Source organism: Drosophila eugracilis, unplaced genomic scaffold (assembly GCF_018153835.1).
Source record: "Drosophila eugracilis isolate 14026-0451.02 unplaced genomic scaffold, ASM1815383v1 contig_2167, whole genome shotgun sequence".
In the NCBI taxonomy this organism is placed as follows: Eukaryota; Metazoa; Arthropoda; class Insecta; order Diptera; family Drosophilidae; genus Drosophila; species Drosophila eugracilis.
Genome location: NW_024573052.1, coordinates 937,942 through 954,933, shown reverse-complemented (window position 1 = coordinate 954,933; position 16,992 = coordinate 937,942). Strand labels below are relative to the sequence as shown.

Sequence of the window (16,992 nt, the reverse complement as noted above, 5' to 3'; positions counted from 1 at the left end):
GTTCCAAAAGGTACATTTGTCGCAGTTCCAATCCTATTCTTATTGGATTTTGGTGCACGATTTACGTTTAGTATATTTTTAATGGGCGCAACTACATCCGAAAGATACTCGATAAAATCGTATTCGATATGAAATCACGCCTTCTTATATCGATTAAAGAAGGAAAATAAATAAATAAAAAGTTAATTAGATATTAAGAGTGTTTTGGTTTGCTATAAAACGCAAGAAGACCAGGACAAAAAGCAACGCCCACAAAGAGTTTGGGGCCAGGATTAGTCATCAGTCAACCGACCCACCTAGCAAAGCCTTAAGGGAACCATTGCAAGATGGGCAACAAGCAGATTAAACAACATTTGGAGACGGCGCAGAAGACGGGAATCCTGAAGATATCCCTGCAGCGGCTACAGGAGTTCCCTCCCCAGCTGAAGGCCTATCCGAATGTCTTGAAGACATTGGATCTTTCTGAGAATCGATTTGAACGAGTGCCCGATGAGCTGGGCAAGTTGACCCTGCTGAAGCACCTTAATCTCAGTGGCAATCGACTGGTGGAACTTAATGAAGTGGTGGGAGAACTGGCCAAGCTGGAGGTGCTCCTGCTAATGGACAATCTACTGACGAAGTTGCCCAAAACCCTGGCCAATTGCAGTCACCTGAAGACCGTGAACCTGAGCAACAACCAGCTGAAGGAGTTCCCATCCATGCTATGCGGACTAAAGCAGCTGGATGTTCTTGATCTCTCGAGGAACAAGATCACCGAGGTGCCCTCTGAAGTGGGTGGACTTTATGTAACCGAGCTTAACATGAATCAGAACCAAATATCCTCGCTAGCGGAGGACGTTGCCGAGTGTCCCAAGCTAAAGACCCTGCGGCTTGAGGAGAACTGCCTGCAGGCGACTGCTTTCACGCCCAGGATACTCAAGGACTCAAAGATCTGTAACCTGGCCGTCGACGGCAATCTGTTCAACTCCAAGCAGTTCACAGACCTTGATGGCTACGATGTCTACATGGAGCGCTATACGGCGGTCAAGAAGAAGATGTTCTAGATCCCATACGGAGGATCTCCCATTCCCACTGTCCTTTTTTTTTGTGTGCATCCCAGAATATTTATCAGCGTAAACTAATTTAATAGCTTAATTCTATATGCCTTCAGTGTAATCGTTATGAATAAATCGAAAAAAGACAACTACAGCAAGGAAAGCTAATCATTCGAAGGGTAAGTGGAGATCCCTAATGGAGATGTTTATGTACGGATGGAGATGAATATACAAAAACCATTAATATTTTATTCATAATAAGAATTATGATTTCAAATCAGCAGAGGACAATCTTCAGTAAACCAATTCGAAGTAAACCCCAGTGGATAACGTAAGAGATATGAAAAAAAAAATGTTAAAGAAAGAGGACAAGCCAACCCCCTTATCACAGCTTTCCCCGCATCATGGGCAACAGGTGTTTGTGGAAAGACGAATTGACTGGCTCTTGGTTAACCGGATTTCGGCGTGCCTCTTCCATAAGTCGTTCGTAGACCCGACCATCATAACAGCCCAGCGTGGAACCCAAAACACGATCGTGAAAGTCGAAGCCATCTACCAGAGCCACCGCATTGGGACGGAGCTTGGCTAGCAACTCCTCATAGCGACGCTCCACGAAGCGCAGCTGGGTGCCATTGATACCATTATTCCACCGGAGCACACAGCCCGACTGTCGCAGGAATGTATCGAAGACGAAGAGTTCCACTAGTTGGCCTAATATAAGGGATACGTCCGGGCTAAGGGCACCCTGTTTTCGTAGGCTCTCCAATTCATCCAGAGCATTCCGCGTGAAGAAAGCATGGGCGTGGGCAACGGCACATGATGATAGCTGCCTTCCTGACAGATTGCTGGCCATCTCGGCACTCGCCTTGGATTGATGAGTTTTTTGGGTTTGCCAGGCATGACGCACCTGTTCCATGGCGGAAATTTCCAGGGCTCTCACACAATTCGCAGTCAGATTCTTGCCCCAAACAAGACGAGATGTATCTCTCAAATATGAGACACTGTAGGGCAGCACCTTCCGTTTCAAGCTTTCCACATACTGGCGGATCAGGAAGCGAGCTGTCTGCAACAATAGCACCGTATATTCCCCTTCGTAGGTGTAGGCGGCAGCGGTCAGACCATAGATGCTATCGAAGTTGGCCGAGGAAAGGAATCCGTGGCCACCGCAACTCTTTCGCAATATATCCACTCCCTGACTGGCTTCATCGGTGGCCACTGCCTTCAGACAGCAACTCAGTGCATGCAACTCCGGCAGCGAATTTACGCCTCCCCTACCCTCATCCTCTAGCTGCCGCAGCACCTGCTCATAGAAGCGCCACAGCCATTCGGACACCAAGCGATAGGATACACCGCGGGCGATCTGCGGCAGGATCTTTGCCTGCTGTGTGACATGATCTAAAATCGAAACCTCCGGCTGATCTCCATCAATCCTGCTCTGGCGACGCACCACGGAATACCTGAGTGATAGACAAAGGTAAACACATCATTAAAGTAAATAAAAAGATAATCCAGTTCTTTGATAAACACTCCCAAGATGACTCGGAGTTAAAAACAAAAGACTATAGATAAGCCTATTATAGTTTTATATTTACCTGGTGGCGATGGTGGCTGCCTGCAGCAATCCAAAGAGCACATCCTTAAGGGTAATGACCCGCACATAGACCATCGTTCCGTAGAGGAGTAATGGCGGCCTTCCCTGGACGAAGGTTCCGTCAGCCAAAACCTGGGCGTTCTTCATCAGCATTTGAGTGCGGGGTATGCGCACATCGTGGAGCCCCAGGAAACCATTATTTACGCCATTTCCACCCAGACGAGGTCCTATATCACCCACATCGACGCCAGTCAACGGCTCATGGGTGCTCTCATCCCGAATCCTCACCAAAAATGATTGCAGGCCATAGTGCTTTCCTTTCACATAAAGCTGTGCCAAAACAATGGCCACATTAGCGGTGTTACCCAATCCCCCGGGCCACCATTTATAAGAACTTTGGGTGGGTGTATTCAGGACGAACTCCTGTCTCTCCGGATCGTAGTCCGCTCGGGTTTCCAGACCACGAACAAAGGTGCCGTGGCCCAGTTCTGTTTGAGCATAGGTTCCCAGGACACCGTCCATGTGCCAGGATCGATTAAGCCACTGGGCCTGCTGCTCCTCGGTTCCCTGACTCAACAAGGTGGTCATGAACATGGAGAAGTGCACGCGGAGGGGAAAACTCTGCTGGAAAAGGCCAGTGCCCAGGGATCCGGAAAGGAGCAGTCGGAAATCCCTTAGCATGTTTACACTGAGATCGAGTTGGGGCTGCTTTTCCCGCTGCCATTGGCGAAGTTTGGCCAAAAAGCGAGTGGATCGGGCTATGGTCTGTTCGTAGCGCTCCTTGTAGGACAAACAGCTCGGATGTACAGGCTCCACGAAGTCAGGATCGTCGTAGAAACGGCGATCCAGGGCACGACGCTCCTCTAACTGGGAAGAACCACCCGCCCACCAGCGGGCAAAGTCCTCGCTGTCCAAAGTGGCAGCCGCCCGCTCTTTCTGCAGATCCGCATTCACAGACATGATCGCTATAACTCTCGATCTCTCTCTGAATTTTATTTCCCTCCAAGACTTCCCAACTCCTCCGGTCGAATTGCTTGATTGCACTGAGCATCGGTGGCTGCAGAAAACAATTTTGCAGCCCGCAACATAAGAGCGAGGCCTCCACAGACGTGGTCCTAAGGGGGGATCTATGCGATTCCCTATCGTTATCTTCTTGTTAATGTTGAAAGATTTGCAGAAGTTTAAATACTCTAGAAATTCAGAAGAGTGTTTTCTCGTATATCAAATATATTGCAACATATATTGATGAAGAATTGAAACCCCTTTGGATCATCCTGCCACCACTGCTTGTCTTTTTTTCTCTGGGCTTTGGCTGCCCCAACCGGTGTTGTTGCTGCATAGGAGTCACTGAACTGTACACTGAGCTGGCTGAGGGTGGACCTTGTTAGTTTAAATTGAAATGTAAGCTTTGCTATTAAAGATTTGCACTTGCTAAAAGTGCTGGTTCACCCTATGGCGGGATGGAGCAAAGTGCGTAGTGATCTGGTGGTGTCTTATCTTCTTGTTTTTTCTGGGTCATCGTCGACAACAACAAAGGACTGGAATAGCATTAAAATATAATCTAGACTATTCCTTGATTCTTTAATATTGTTTAGAGAGAGCAAATGCCCAATATTTTTCCATAGGTAGGTTCCATAACAATATTTCTGGGACCATAATAGTTTGTTTATGTTTTATTTCTATTTTTGCAGGCCTTTTGTTATCAGCTTAATGCTTGTTAATCAGAGGTAAATGTATGACGGGGTTCGGAAACTTAAGATAACCTTCTAGGTCATTGCCAAATATATTTAAACATCCAAAAATAAACCATTCAGAAATGTCTTTATATTAAAATAGGATTTAATATTCGCATTTAATTTATACTCTCTTGTTCATTCGTTTATCAGTTCAAAAGAATGATCAACAAAAGTTAACATTAAAGAAAACTATAAATTTTCCATTCATCGGGTAGAAGAAAAGTAGAAAAACGAAACAATTCGTTAAAAAATTTAAACGTTAAAAGCGTAGATTAACATTAGCAGTAGCAGTTTAAGGTGACCATCAACAGAATTTCCCTTTAGTATATTTGGTATATTACGCATATTCCTACTAAAATGTATGGGCGCGCGTTTGAAATTGATATAGCTTTTGCTTTTCCTTTTAAGTTATTTAATGGTTTATTAAATTAAATTCATTAACTTCATTTGCGGCATAAATATCCTCTGATTATGTGACCAAGCTGACTGGGTATTTTTGTTGTGGCCCGTTCACGGTCACATTGCGACCAGCTGATCGCCGCGTGCGGTTTTTCTTTTGGCGATTTTCCTTATTTGGCTTTTGTTGTTTTGGGCCGCCGGTACCGCTTAGCACTCCGTCTCTCTCGCACTATCTCCCTCTCTGTCTCTATCCCACCAACGGCACCGCTATGGGCAAGAACAACAAGCGCAACAAGAAGGCCAAACAGCAACAGCCACAACAAAACGGAGCCACTGCACCTTCATCTACTTCCGGCGAGGATGTGGAGGACCAACAGGCGGCAAGGTCATTGCCCAGTTTAAACTCAAAAAAGAGGAACCAGGTGAACAAACTAGTGGAGGAACTTAATGATCTTGTGAAAACGCAACCGGCGAATCCCAACGAGGAATGGAAGCAGTACGAGCAGATGCAGCAGCTTCTGAAACAAATCATGATCCTGGAGGAGCCAATTAGCCAGGCAGTCTGTCCACAGATCAGCGACTCTACCGATGAGCACTCCCGTTTGGCCAAAGTCGAAGCCTTCAGTGCGTGGGCCAAAGAGGGAGGTGTCCATAGCGAAGGACTCGAGATAGCCATCTTTCCCGGTTACCAGCTGGGTCTAAGGGCCACCCGGCAACTGACCAAGGAGGAACTGGTGCTCAGTGTGCCTCGGAAACTCATATTCATGGCTCAGGCCACCCACTTGAATCTCGCCTACGATCTGCTCATCGAGAAGATTCGCGGCGAGCATAGCGAGTGGCAACCGTACATTGATGTCCTTCCCGCCAAATACAACACCGTTCTGTACTTCACCACGAAGCAGATGGAGCGGCTCCGGGGAACCGCCGCCTGTTCGCTGGCTTTGCGTCAGTGTCGTGTGATTGCCAAGCAGTTCGCCTTCCTCTACAGGTATGCCCACATCCTGACCGATGCGAGCAAAGGAAAAACCAACCAGCCTGGGGAAAAAGGCCTCTTCTTTACGCAGCGCGGACTCTGCTACAAGCTCTACAGGTAAGTTTCTAAGTGAAGGCTACTATCTGTAATTCCTTTATCTATCCTAGGAGGCAATGTAGTTCTGGAAAAAGATCATCCTTATACCTTGAGATCTGAAACTTTGAAATATGGAATTCCTTTATTAGATAACCAAACCAGGAAATAGGTTTCTTGGCCATGTTTTAAGACATTAGATTAGTTTCCTTACATGAACTATTTAAAGTTCTCTTCAGTTATGTTTCTTTTCGGAACTCTCAACTGCAAACCAAGCTGCAGTGTTATTCTTATTTGAGTGTATATTTTTGTTTTAGATTGACCCTATTAGCAGGGAATCCTTTGAATCTGTCAGTTGCCGTGCATTGCCCATAAATTATATGTACTTTTACAGCTGGTGCTGTTTGTTGTTAAGCGAAAGTACAGATGGCCCGACCATTGTTGACCTTCCCGTCTGGCATTGTGATCGCATTGTTTTGCCGAAGATCTATTTACGGATCCGCTTCCACTTTGTACGGGTCATGGTGCACTGGGCAAACTTCGGGATCTGTATTTATAGTGCCGCGGTTTCGAAACCAAACTTCGGGGGCAGTCCAAAAAGCCATCGAGTGAGTCATACGAGTGCTTCGAAATGTTTGAAATCTTTGCCACAATTTGTTCTACATTTTATTTCTCAAAAAAATCAAATTGAAACTTATTTACATACATATTTGAGCGTGCTTAAATATATATTATGTATATATATATATATATATATATTCTGTCGCCAGATGTTCTACTGCCTAGTGAGAGGGGGCGGGGGTGGTAACGAAATCAAATCAAATCAAAAATATAGTGCCTGCTCTACGAGACAAACACAAGTTTTTCTTCTATTTTTTCCTTGTTGCTTTTTGCAGTGCATTTGAACATTTTAAACTATTAGTGTTGTCGTTTGCTTTTGTTTGTTGTTGTTGTAGTTGTAGTTGTTGTTGTTGTTCTTGGTATTGGTATTGCTGTTGTGCTAATGACCACGCCCATCTAGCGCCCATCTATGCTTCGCCTTGATCTAATTTGAATAGAATTTTTGGTATTTTAGTCAGTGCCAGAAAGAAATTTTCGCCTTGGTTAAATCGTATCGAACTCAGTTTTCCTCGTCTTATTTTTTGTTGTCGTTTTTCTCTCATTAATATTTATTGTCCTCATAAATGGTTTTCATCTTCTATCCTCGACTTGGGCTTTTCCGTGGGGGGAGTGCCTGAACACAACTGTACTTTTTGGCTAAGATTCTGTTCTCGTTCTCATTGTTTAAGTTAGTTTTTCATTTTTCGTTTTTATCTCGTGCTTAAGAAACCCATTTGAATGCCGTGTCCTATGATTTAGTTGAAAGAGTCGCTTTAGTTGATGGTTTATCCGTACATTAGATCTAGATAGTTGGAAACGATAGTTTGACGAGCTTAGAGACTAGCAACAGTGCGCGGCATAAACATAGGGCGTTTGTTTTTAAATCAATCATGGGGTTAACTCCTCCTTCTGTCAAAGATCCTTCAAAAATCTGAATTTGTTTCAGCCAATCAATCCAAACCACCTTATGGCCATGCCACGCACTGTCTAAATGTGTTTTCTAGGTTTATTTTTTTGTTTTGTTAGTTTTACTTTCTCTCACAGAATGTTCCTCTAATCGAGCTCAAAAAAATTCCACCTCCTCTACCTGCTTAAACTAATTAATCGACTAACTTTTGCTCCTTCGCGTTCAGTGTGTATGTTTGTGTGTGTTTGTTGGGGAATGTGATGGTGTGTGTGTGTGTGTGTACATTTATATAAAACTTGGCCTAAACAACGGTCTATTGTTACTAGAGGAGCCTATTGCCTAATGCCTAATTGTCGAAGGATTTGCGCAGCGTGTCAAAGAGATATTCCTGCACCTCCGGCGAATTGGGATCCATGGTGTTCAGTTTCTGGTGAGCACTTCTCAGTGAAATGGCCAGGCCACGCCCACTCAAAGCCTCTGGCGGGGCAGGTGGTGGCGCCCCCGTTGCAATGCTGGTATTCGTGGTGCTATTGGTGGTCAGTGAGGTGGCGGTGCTCAAAGTTGCCGAGCCATCGCGGGCAAAGAGCAGAGAACTCTGCCGCTGCAGTTGATGGACGGGCGTACAACAGGCCACCGAAGTGGAAATGCTGGCAATTCCCGCTTTCGATCCCGTTTTCGATCCCGATCCTGATCCCGAACCGGATCCAATGACCAGCTCCTCCATATGCTGGCGTATCGAGGGACGACGCGATGGCTGCACCATCTGTGGCAGCTTGCTCTTCATCGCATTGTAGGTTCGCAGGTAGCTGCTCTTCCTTCTGCGCTGCTGTTTCCATCGACAGACGACGAAGATGACCAGAAAAGTGGCCAAAGCCGTGACCACAATCGCTGTGCTAGCCACAATTGCTGACTTAATCCCGGATGGCATGCTGGCATACAAGCTGCTCAGGTGCTGTTGCGATACGGCCGATGTAGCCGCCGCTGCCGCTGGACTGCGATGGAATCCCGGACCGGAAAGCTCCAGATCCATAAGATCGTGGGCTCGCGCCACCTCATTCTCGATCTCATCGATGATATCATTGTTCGGTGGCAGTCGGCTGTTGTCCATTATCGAGGAGTTGCTGCCGCCATAGGGACTTACGCTCAAATCGATGTCGATGCTCGTGGGCTCTGAATCAGGATTCGGGTCCACCTCCTGGGAACTGCCTTCGAGCAGCAGTCGTGGCGGTGGGAGAAAATAGGGATTCCTTTCTTCCGTGGCCGTGGCCAAGGAGGCTAGCGCTAAAGTCTTCCACGATGGGAAGAATCCCAGCGACTTCTCACCTCGCGAATTGATGGATATCGTTCCCGTGCCCGCTCCAATGGTCGCCGATGATGTCTGTGCGTAGGCGGGACCTGAAAGGAAAGCATTTGAACGACAGGAAGCTGAGCGAGATAGATGCAGAGATATGGACGAGAAGCGGGAAGCGGAATGTCATCCATTTGGGTTAATTTTGAATTTTGTATCATTTTCCGAATTTGTAAAAAGGATCACGCAAGGAAAGCATTTCTGGGCAGCTGGCAGGCAGGGGTCTTAAAGGCTACTTAAATCCATTTTACCAATACTTTAATTGTATTTAATATTAATGTTTGAACTTAAGGAAACTATTCGATTAACTTTATATTAGTTGCTCGTTTGAAAACTACTTTTGTTTGGATAAAGAAGTGTTTGTAGATCTTATCGACTGGTGTTCCTATATGTAGTAGCCCGCGAAGGAGCAAAAGACATCGATCGACTTCATCCTGACCTTTCGAGACCCCTCCTGCCACTGCCCCCGCTCCTTATCCCATTTCCGCCCCTCCCCTCGGCCCATCGCTGGCGCTGTTTGCGCAACCTCAAAGCCGTAATACCTCGACTTCCCATCGGTTTGACCTCGTCATTCGGCTCGATATCGATAATGGAGGTGAAGTAGCTGGAGCCCTGCGAATCCGTCTTAATCTCATCTGGTTTCACGCTCTTCAGATCCATTAGATTGAAGTGCGGAAAGTTCTCGAAGGCCGTCACGATGTCCATGTTGTCCTGGAGCAGAACTTTCTGGCCGGGATACAAGCGGGAGTGCTCATCACCGCCGCTCACGATAGTGGAGAGGTGTAGTTGGCTGGAGCCGCGTTTTCGATGCTCTATCAACTCCTCAAGGGTCATGTTTCGTTGTTCCAGGACTTTGAACAGTCGGTTACCCGATCGCCGATCTTCTATAAGTTCCAGCAGATCGGTGCGATCGTCCACATCGTCTATAATGTTTAACTGGGATGGCTTTCCCGCCGATAACGAGGGTGGTGGTGGTGGTGCATAGGAAGATGGTGGCTCGAAGGAGGGCGAGGGTGCTGGTGCTGCTGGAGTTGGTGATCTAGCTGGTGGTGCAAGGGCAGGTGGTGCTGGCACTCGAGTTTGGTGCGTATGACTCTCCACTTCGTCAAAGAAGTTCTCCAGCTCGTCATCTCCGTAACTGAGCTCATCGCTGCTGCTGCTTTTAGTCGAAGGCGGTGCTGATGTAGTAGAGCTTGGCCCACTGCCAACCAGATTCAGGTCTTCGGCACTGTCACCGATGTTTCCTCCTATAAAGTTATCCTTCAGCCGCTTCTGAACCTCCTTGATACTGGCGTTTCTCAAACGATAGCGGGGATTACCCGGTGGCAAGGATGAAGAAGCAGGTGGTGGTTCTGGTGCCTCGGTGTGGGAATTGCTTTCCCCCGACTCGGCTTCACTGGAATCGGGCTGTTCTTCGTGTTCTTCAGGCCCCTGATTCTCATGACTCTGATCTTGATCCTGCTCGTCATTCTTGAGCCTCTCCTCAGCCTGCTCGTCTTCTCTATCCCTTTCCTCCGAGTTTTCTCTCTCCTCCTCTTGGCTTTCCTCCAAGATACTAGCCACCGTGGTAGTTGAGTAAGCCGTGCTGGTCTCCACTTCTTGAGTGGTGGTCACTGCCGCTGCCGTGGTGGTGCTAGTTATCTGCTTAAAGAGTCCCGGTGGCTTTAGGGTGGACCGCAAATGTTGTCGCTTCTTGTAGACTGGCACGCGGGTGGTGGTGCTACTACTTGTTGTGCTGCTAGTGGCCATAGTGGTGCTACTGTGGCCATTGATTCCGCCCAGAATGCGTCTTGTGGTGCTGCTCTCCCGCGAAGAGCTGCCAAAGAGCTTCAAGCGCTGCAGGGCGGTGGGGAACTTGGCCTTGTTTTTGTTGATCAAACTCTCATCCTCATCGTTGCCAGAGGTGCTACTGGTGGTGTACGCAGCAGGTAATCTCCTTACGCCCTGTTTATTTGCTTGGCTGGGTGACTTCTTCTGGGTATCTCCTCCTCCTCGGTTCGCGGCAGAGGAGGGATAGGTGGATGCCGGTGGGGCAACAGCTGTGGTCTGCAGAGCCAAAAGGGCATTTTGTTTACCCTTGAGAAGATCATCCAATGAAAGATTCTTTTGCTGCAGGATTTCACTGAGACTCAGGCCTCCGGAATTCTTCAGGATGTTCTTTAGATCCACAGAGGTTTTGGTTGGACTTGCCACGCCTGCATCGGCCAAAGGTTCCTTTTTGGCCTGCCCATATGGACGGCGATAGGCCTTGCTGGGATTACTGCTTTGAGGACTGGCATCCGTTGGGTCCACTCGCTGGCGCTGTTTCTCCCGTTCGCGGTCCCTTTCCAGAGCTGCCATGGGTTCCCTAACCAAAGGTTGATTCCTTCTTCGCAGTGCTTCTGCATCATCCTCCACATGACCGCGCCAATAGGCTGCGGTTGGTTCTGGCCCAGACTCCTCTTCCGTGGCGCCCATTGTGGCCAGCGGCAGTTGGGGGCGTCGCTTTCGCTTGCGAGTTGCCAACTGAGTGGTTCGACGGCGATTGGTTGATCCACCATTTCCGATTCCATTGCCATCGCCAGAGCCCTTGTTATCCTCCACAATGAGGGAAACGCCCGTTTGCAGGAGCTGCAAGCCAAAAGACATAAGGAGTTGTTTATTTAGAAATATTTTCCATGATTAAAGATGAAATCGTGTAAGGTGTGTGTGTCTTTGTGTGTGTGTGAGTGACATTCCTTCCTCAATTTGTAATCTCTCATTAAATCCAAAAGACTTTCCCGCAGTCCATGAAATACATTCCCATGTTTACATGGAGGAGTTGGTGTGATGGATGGATGAGCTGAAGCCATGTGATTGATGGAATATATAAATATTTGGCCCGCTCTTTATTGACTTTCCCGCATAATCAGCTGCCCCTAAAACGCTGGGTAAAACCAACGTTCATTTTGGGCTATTGACATCTAATCAAATGTCTGTTGTTTATTGAGGGAAAAGCCATCTGGTGCACTCCACCGCCATTTCCCAAGAAAAACGGCAAAGAAAATGTCCTTCATAAACTACCTTTTTATGTTATTGATATCGAAGTCTGGATGGCTTTTAATACTTTCCGACATTGCAAATATTTAATGGCAAGCTCATAAGGATCCATCTCGTCAACAGGTCGTATACTTGACAATTTTGATTAGAAAAATCTATATTTCTCAATTAAATAGTTAAGTTGGTTGTCGCCAATTGAATAATCCAAATAACCGAGTCCGTAATTATAAAATCGCCTCCAGATACCATAAGCTTTATGGTTTGGTATCCTCCTGATAGCCTCCTCCACAGGTACTTTAGTGCTTATGTAATTAATTTTCAATCAATTTTCGACTAAAAACAGAACCGGAAGGAAGCTGGTCTGAAGACAGGATTGATTATGAACAGCCGGAATGCACATATATGTATGTGTATGTGTATGTGTGTAGGCCATGAATAATACATAGAAATTTGTGTGCATAGGATGTTTGCCTTTGATTAACTGCTGGAACAGTCGGTAGACATCTCCGTCATCTAATCAGACTAATGCATTATGACATCCCAGTTGTGGTTTCAACCTTTTGACTCAAACTCATCGATCGCTTAGACAGATGGGCGGCTAACTATTTTGATGGAAAACTTGTGCACGAATTGAGAACTCATTATGATGCCAAGGAAAAGACGAGTACAAGGAATCCTGCTGACACAAAAACAGGCCCACAAACAATGCGAAAATAATGGAGAATGCAAGCAAGAATGGGCAATCGTTGCATAAGCCCCGGAAAATCGAATTGAGTCGTTTGGAAAAATGGAATCGAGAATGCAGCCTCCGACTATTACACGCATTTCTCTCACGTCATTTGCCGTGACATCTCTTTCCAGTCAGCTTTCTCTGCCTTGTTCTTTTTGTTTCTTTTTGTTCCATCTGCTCCATTTTCAATTTGGTCTAAGTTTCTGGCATTGCCCCGTGAAAGAGGGTGCGGAAGTGCGGAATGAGGGCCACAAATAGAACAAGGAGAACAAGGACTGCAGAAGTATGCATGCATAATGAAGACAGACGAAGGCTGGGAAATAAAGAGACCTCACGTCGGCAATCGGATTGTATCGTAAGAGTCTCAACTTGTCCGGCGAACAAATACGGCAAAGCCAGGCAAAACTGTTTGCCAGGACATCAGGCAATGGTATTGTTTTTTCTTTCTTGTTTTTATCCTTCAGATACATAGGTGTGTAGGATACATATGGTGGATTATACACGAAATTAGAAATTGAGGAATCGAAAGAATTAAAAGATGAGTTTCACCCAAAACCCCAATTACAAGAAAAGTATTTTCCTCTTTCTGTCTGCTAGGAAACACTTCACTACAGCATTCAGCAGTCCAGTAGTCAAAGGCATGTTTTCGAGACATATTATTTTTGAGACGTAATGACAGGGCATAGTTCGAAGGGCAAAAGAGCTGCAGAAAGCCACAAAAGATGTCGGCAATTCGAGTCACTTGAAAATGTCAGTTTGGGGAGTTTATTAAATCCAGATGGCTGCCTGACTGGCTGGCTGACTCACTTCCCCCTTGCAAATGACAGGTGAGACGCGCACCTGGCATCCTTCATCCATGCTTGCCAATGGCAGATGACTCTGTCAAATGGTGGGAGGGGGGAAGGGAAAACGTTGCTGTTTTTGTGTGACCATAAAGCCAGACGATTTCACATCGATAAATGTCAGGCTGCGTTAGCAAAAAGTACAGTTGTCTTCGAGGACAATAAGTCACTCAAAAAAGTCTAACAATGTAAATTATGGTCTCCTAGCAACTTCCAACTAATTTTCCTTCCCAGTTATCGATAAAAAAAATAAAGAAACTGCAGTCCCCAAAAAAGTACAGCTGCCTCCGATGCAGCCGTAAGGCTGAAAAAATATATAAGTCAGCAAAGGAAAAGTTCGTCATACTTAAAAACTTAACGGCGCATTGAAGTTCAGTTATCCGATTAACTGCAATAGGGGAAAGTGAAGAAAGTAAGGAAAGTGCCCGACTCTTGAATGCTGATTAACTTTTTCGTAGGTACAGTCGACGCAAAAGGGCCGCATAGTCCTGGCTGGAGACTTTCCAACACTGGCAATGCCACCTGATAACTTATTACTTTTAATAAAAATAACCCGTACTGCTGTGCTATGGAAAAAGCAGGGAAGGCAGGAAAGACATAACAGCCAATACAAAGCCTTCGGGAAAAAGTTGAGAACTTCTCTGCTCCTTTTCACTGCTGGCCAAAAATAAATACGGCCAAGAGCAGAGCAGAGCAGAGGAAAAAAAAAAAAAGAAAAAGAAAGGTGGAAAACTTACTGCAATGGCTGTTCTTGCTCTTGTCCATGGTGATTTCTAACAAAGTGAGTGGCGAGGCGACTCCCGCCCCCTAACCACTTCAAACAAGTTGCTGCTTTTCATAATTAAATTGAAAAATTTATGCACAATTAAATGAAAAACTTTTCTTTGTGGCCGAACCACCAGCAACCGCAGCAAAGCGAAGAAGCCAAAAATAACCCAAAACTGGGGGGAGATGAAGGGATCGGTCAAGAGTCGACTAAGAGGTACCCTTGCTCTCTAAAGTCGTTTCGTATTTTAAGATAATTATAAATTATAGTTAATATAACTATCCTAGCCTGCCTCGTAACTCTTTCTAACTCTCTGTCTTGCAGATGGGCCGTATCCACCGTGATGACCCGGCAGAATCTGGTGCCCAGTGAAAAACAGGAACCGGATAGCAGTCCCAAGTTCATCTCGGCCTTGATACCCTATTGGGACATGGCGAACCACAGACCGGGCAAGATCACCTCCTTCTATGCCGCCGTTTCCAAGCAACTGGAGTGTACTGCCCAGGAAGACTGTGCCGCCGGCGAGCAGTTTTTCATCTACTACGGCGATCGGTCGAATACCGATCTTCTAGTCCATAACGGGTAAGGGCTTTGCCTCGAGACTAAAATCAATACAAATTAAAATCTAATTTCTAATTTCTTTGACAGCTTTGTGGACGTGAACAACCTCAAGGATTATGTTAATATTCGCGTAGGCCTGAGTCCCACGGACCCACTGGCCGCGAAGAGGGCAAGCATTCTGGAAAAGCTCAACATCCGGCATACTGCAGAGCTGCGCGTTCTCCCAGCGCCAGATTTCATCTCTAAGGAGCTGCTGGCCTTCGTTCGGGTGTTCAAGATGAGCGCTGAACAGCTGGACCATTGGTGCAGCGACTTGGAACGAGCGGGTGACCTGCTGCACATCGATTGCGCCCTAGAAACGGACCACGAAACAAGAACCTGGCAGTTCTTGGAGGACAGATTGAAGCTGCTTCTGGCAGTCTTCGATAAGGAAATGAGAGAGGCAGACGAAATAAAGGAGCTGTCTGAGCTGGAGCTCAAGAAGGAGGGCAAAGCCGACCAAGAGATCGAGATCATGCTGCTGCTGTACCGCCGCCTGGAGAGAAGCATCCTCGCCGGAGCCCTGCAATACGCCCAGGAGCATCGCAAGGTCTAGGGATAAAGTGAAGCCCTACCCTGAAGCACATCACCCACACAATTCGAGTGGCCATCGAAAGCGACATCAATAACTCAGCATTAGCAATTAGCTACCATTTTTTTTTTTTCTACCTTTACTTAACTTATTTTAACCGAAAGTTTTAGTCGAGTGTTTTAGAAGTTGGATACCAAATCAAAGGATAATTCTACAAGGATCGATTGTTGTAGATATCGAGCTACGGAATACTCTGCTCGAATTTACGCTCGTGTTCGTCTAGTGTTGTCTGCCCAATCTAGTTTATAGCGTTTAATTGTTTTATGTTTGTTTATTTTTTTATTAATTTAATAATAACAGTTTTAGTATTTTGGAATTAAAGAATGAAGTCAAACTAAGGTCTATCTCTCGAACCTCCTTCTGGACTTTATCTTTTCAAGTTATGATCTGGGAAAGGAAATCTCCACTTGGATTCATTTAATTGCCAATAACTAATTGACTTGCCAGACGTCCAGCTGTGACAGCCTCAAAAACCAATCAATTTGCAAAACCAATCCCTCCCGCACACCACCACCAAACAATCACGCACACGCACACTCTGATATATATATATATATATATGTATATGTGCTGGCGGATGCCTTCTGGCGTTGTCTGCAGATGTAAAGTATTTGATTGCAGCCAGTGTGGAGGTCAGAGTTCAACTTTAGTGGGCGGAGCGTGAGGGCGGAGACTCACGAGCGGAAACGGAAATGAAATTCTACATTTAAATTCAATTCAACAAAAAATAAATCAATTTAACATGTAAAAGCGGATCTCTTGATAGGGATTAACTTTCACTAAAAAAAGGAATATTTAGATAGTTAACCCATCTTAATTGGTAACATTCTTCGATTACTATATAAACATTATGATTAGTTATAGTTAAGTGGAAAATCCAAACAGATTTCCAGCAGATCACGCAGCCATCCCAGCATTCAGATTGAGCCGTATTATGGGAGTGGGAAGTGGAGAGTGGGGAATGGAGATTGGAGATTGGGGAATGACGCCCTCACTGAAACATCGAAACATCGGGAACGACAACAATGCACTCCAAATTGCAGCTCCTAGTGGTGTTAATTATGGACCCAATGACGATTGGGAACCCCCAATTCGACTGCCAATGGCGATGATTACGGGGCACTATGCTGTTGTTTGTTGTTTTTGTTGTTGTTGTTGTGCCGAACAGCATATACTCGGAATGGAAATTGGTAAGGGGGGGGTGGAACTATGGATTCGACGGTGGGAGAGAGGCATGTCGCCAAATTGCACTGGCAAACACTTTGGAAGATGTCATTAAAATGGCTCGACTACCCACAAAAGCCTCCAACGCCCCCCCATCCCAGCCATCCACTCCCACCATTGACATTTGATTTGACACTCGAATAGCTATTTTCCGTATTCACATTTCGCGCCACGCCTCCTCCCCTCCTGGCCGTTTGCCTCTCGCCCTTTTTCACCCACCCAACTTTTCCCACCGAGTTGGCACTCAATTTTCACGCTCGTTGGAAAAGTGATTGGAAAAGAGCGATGGGTGGGAAGGGGGGAGGCTGGGTAGAGAAAACGATGTTTGGCCAGTTGATTGAAATATTTGAAATATTCGAATGAGACGACACCGGAAACTGGGTCGCATCGATACCATTTATCGTTATCGATTCGCGCCGCCTTTCTGAGCCATTTTCCTCTCTCTATTTCCGTCCAGAGCTTTTCCTAATTGCTTTGCAACAATTTTGTTTTGCCGGCCAAGCAATTAGCAAATGACAAATGCCCCAGCCTCGAAAAGA

General features: G+C 46.0%; 4 protein-coding genes across 4 annotated transcripts in view; 2 read left to right on the top strand and 2 right to left on the bottom strand.

Annotated features, from left to right (window-relative positions):
- Positions 1–111: 111 nt before the first annotated feature.
- Positions 112–1,188, top strand: LOC108103717 (leucine-rich repeat-containing protein 57). The gene has a single exon (XM_017209313.2). The coding sequence runs from the start codon at positions 327–329 to the stop codon at positions 1,041–1,043; it is 717 nt and encodes a 238-aa protein (XP_017064802.1). The 5' UTR covers positions 112–326; the 3' UTR covers positions 1,044–1,188.
- A 75-nt stretch (positions 1,189–1,263) lies between these two features.
- LOC108103715 (probable peroxisomal acyl-coenzyme A oxidase 1) lies at positions 1,264–4,107 on the bottom strand. Its single transcript, XM_017209312.2, has 2 exons — positions 2,627–4,107; positions 1,264–2,491 (listed from the first exon to the last, which is right to left on the bottom strand). The coding sequence occupies exons 1-2, from the start codon at positions 3,583–3,585 to the stop codon at positions 1,420–1,422; spliced, it is 2,031 nt and encodes a 676-aa protein (XP_017064801.1). The 5' UTR covers positions 3,586–4,107; the 3' UTR covers positions 1,264–1,419.
- Positions 4,108–4,872: 765 nt separating this feature from the next.
- Positions 4,873–15,567, top strand: LOC108103693 (actin-histidine N-methyltransferase). The gene is made up of 3 exons (XM_017209287.2): positions 4,873–5,850; positions 14,362–14,619; positions 14,686–15,567. Exons 1-3 carry the CDS (start codon positions 5,030–5,032, stop codon positions 15,191–15,193), a joined length of 1,587 nt encoding a protein of 528 aa, XP_017064776.1. The 5' UTR covers positions 4,873–5,029; the 3' UTR covers positions 15,194–15,567.
- Positions 6,535–16,992, bottom strand: part of LOC108103692 — a 56,108-nt gene continuing 45,650 nt past the window's right edge. Inside the window, exons 3-4 of the mRNA XM_017209286.2 lie at positions 9,224–11,291; positions 6,535–8,728 (exon numbers count right to left, since the gene is read on the bottom strand). Coding sequence (XP_017064775.1) covers positions 7,680–8,728; positions 9,224–11,291 — 3,117 coding nt within the window. The 3' untranslated portion in view covers positions 6,535–7,679. The remainder of the gene's footprint in view (positions 8,729–9,223; positions 11,292–16,992) is intronic.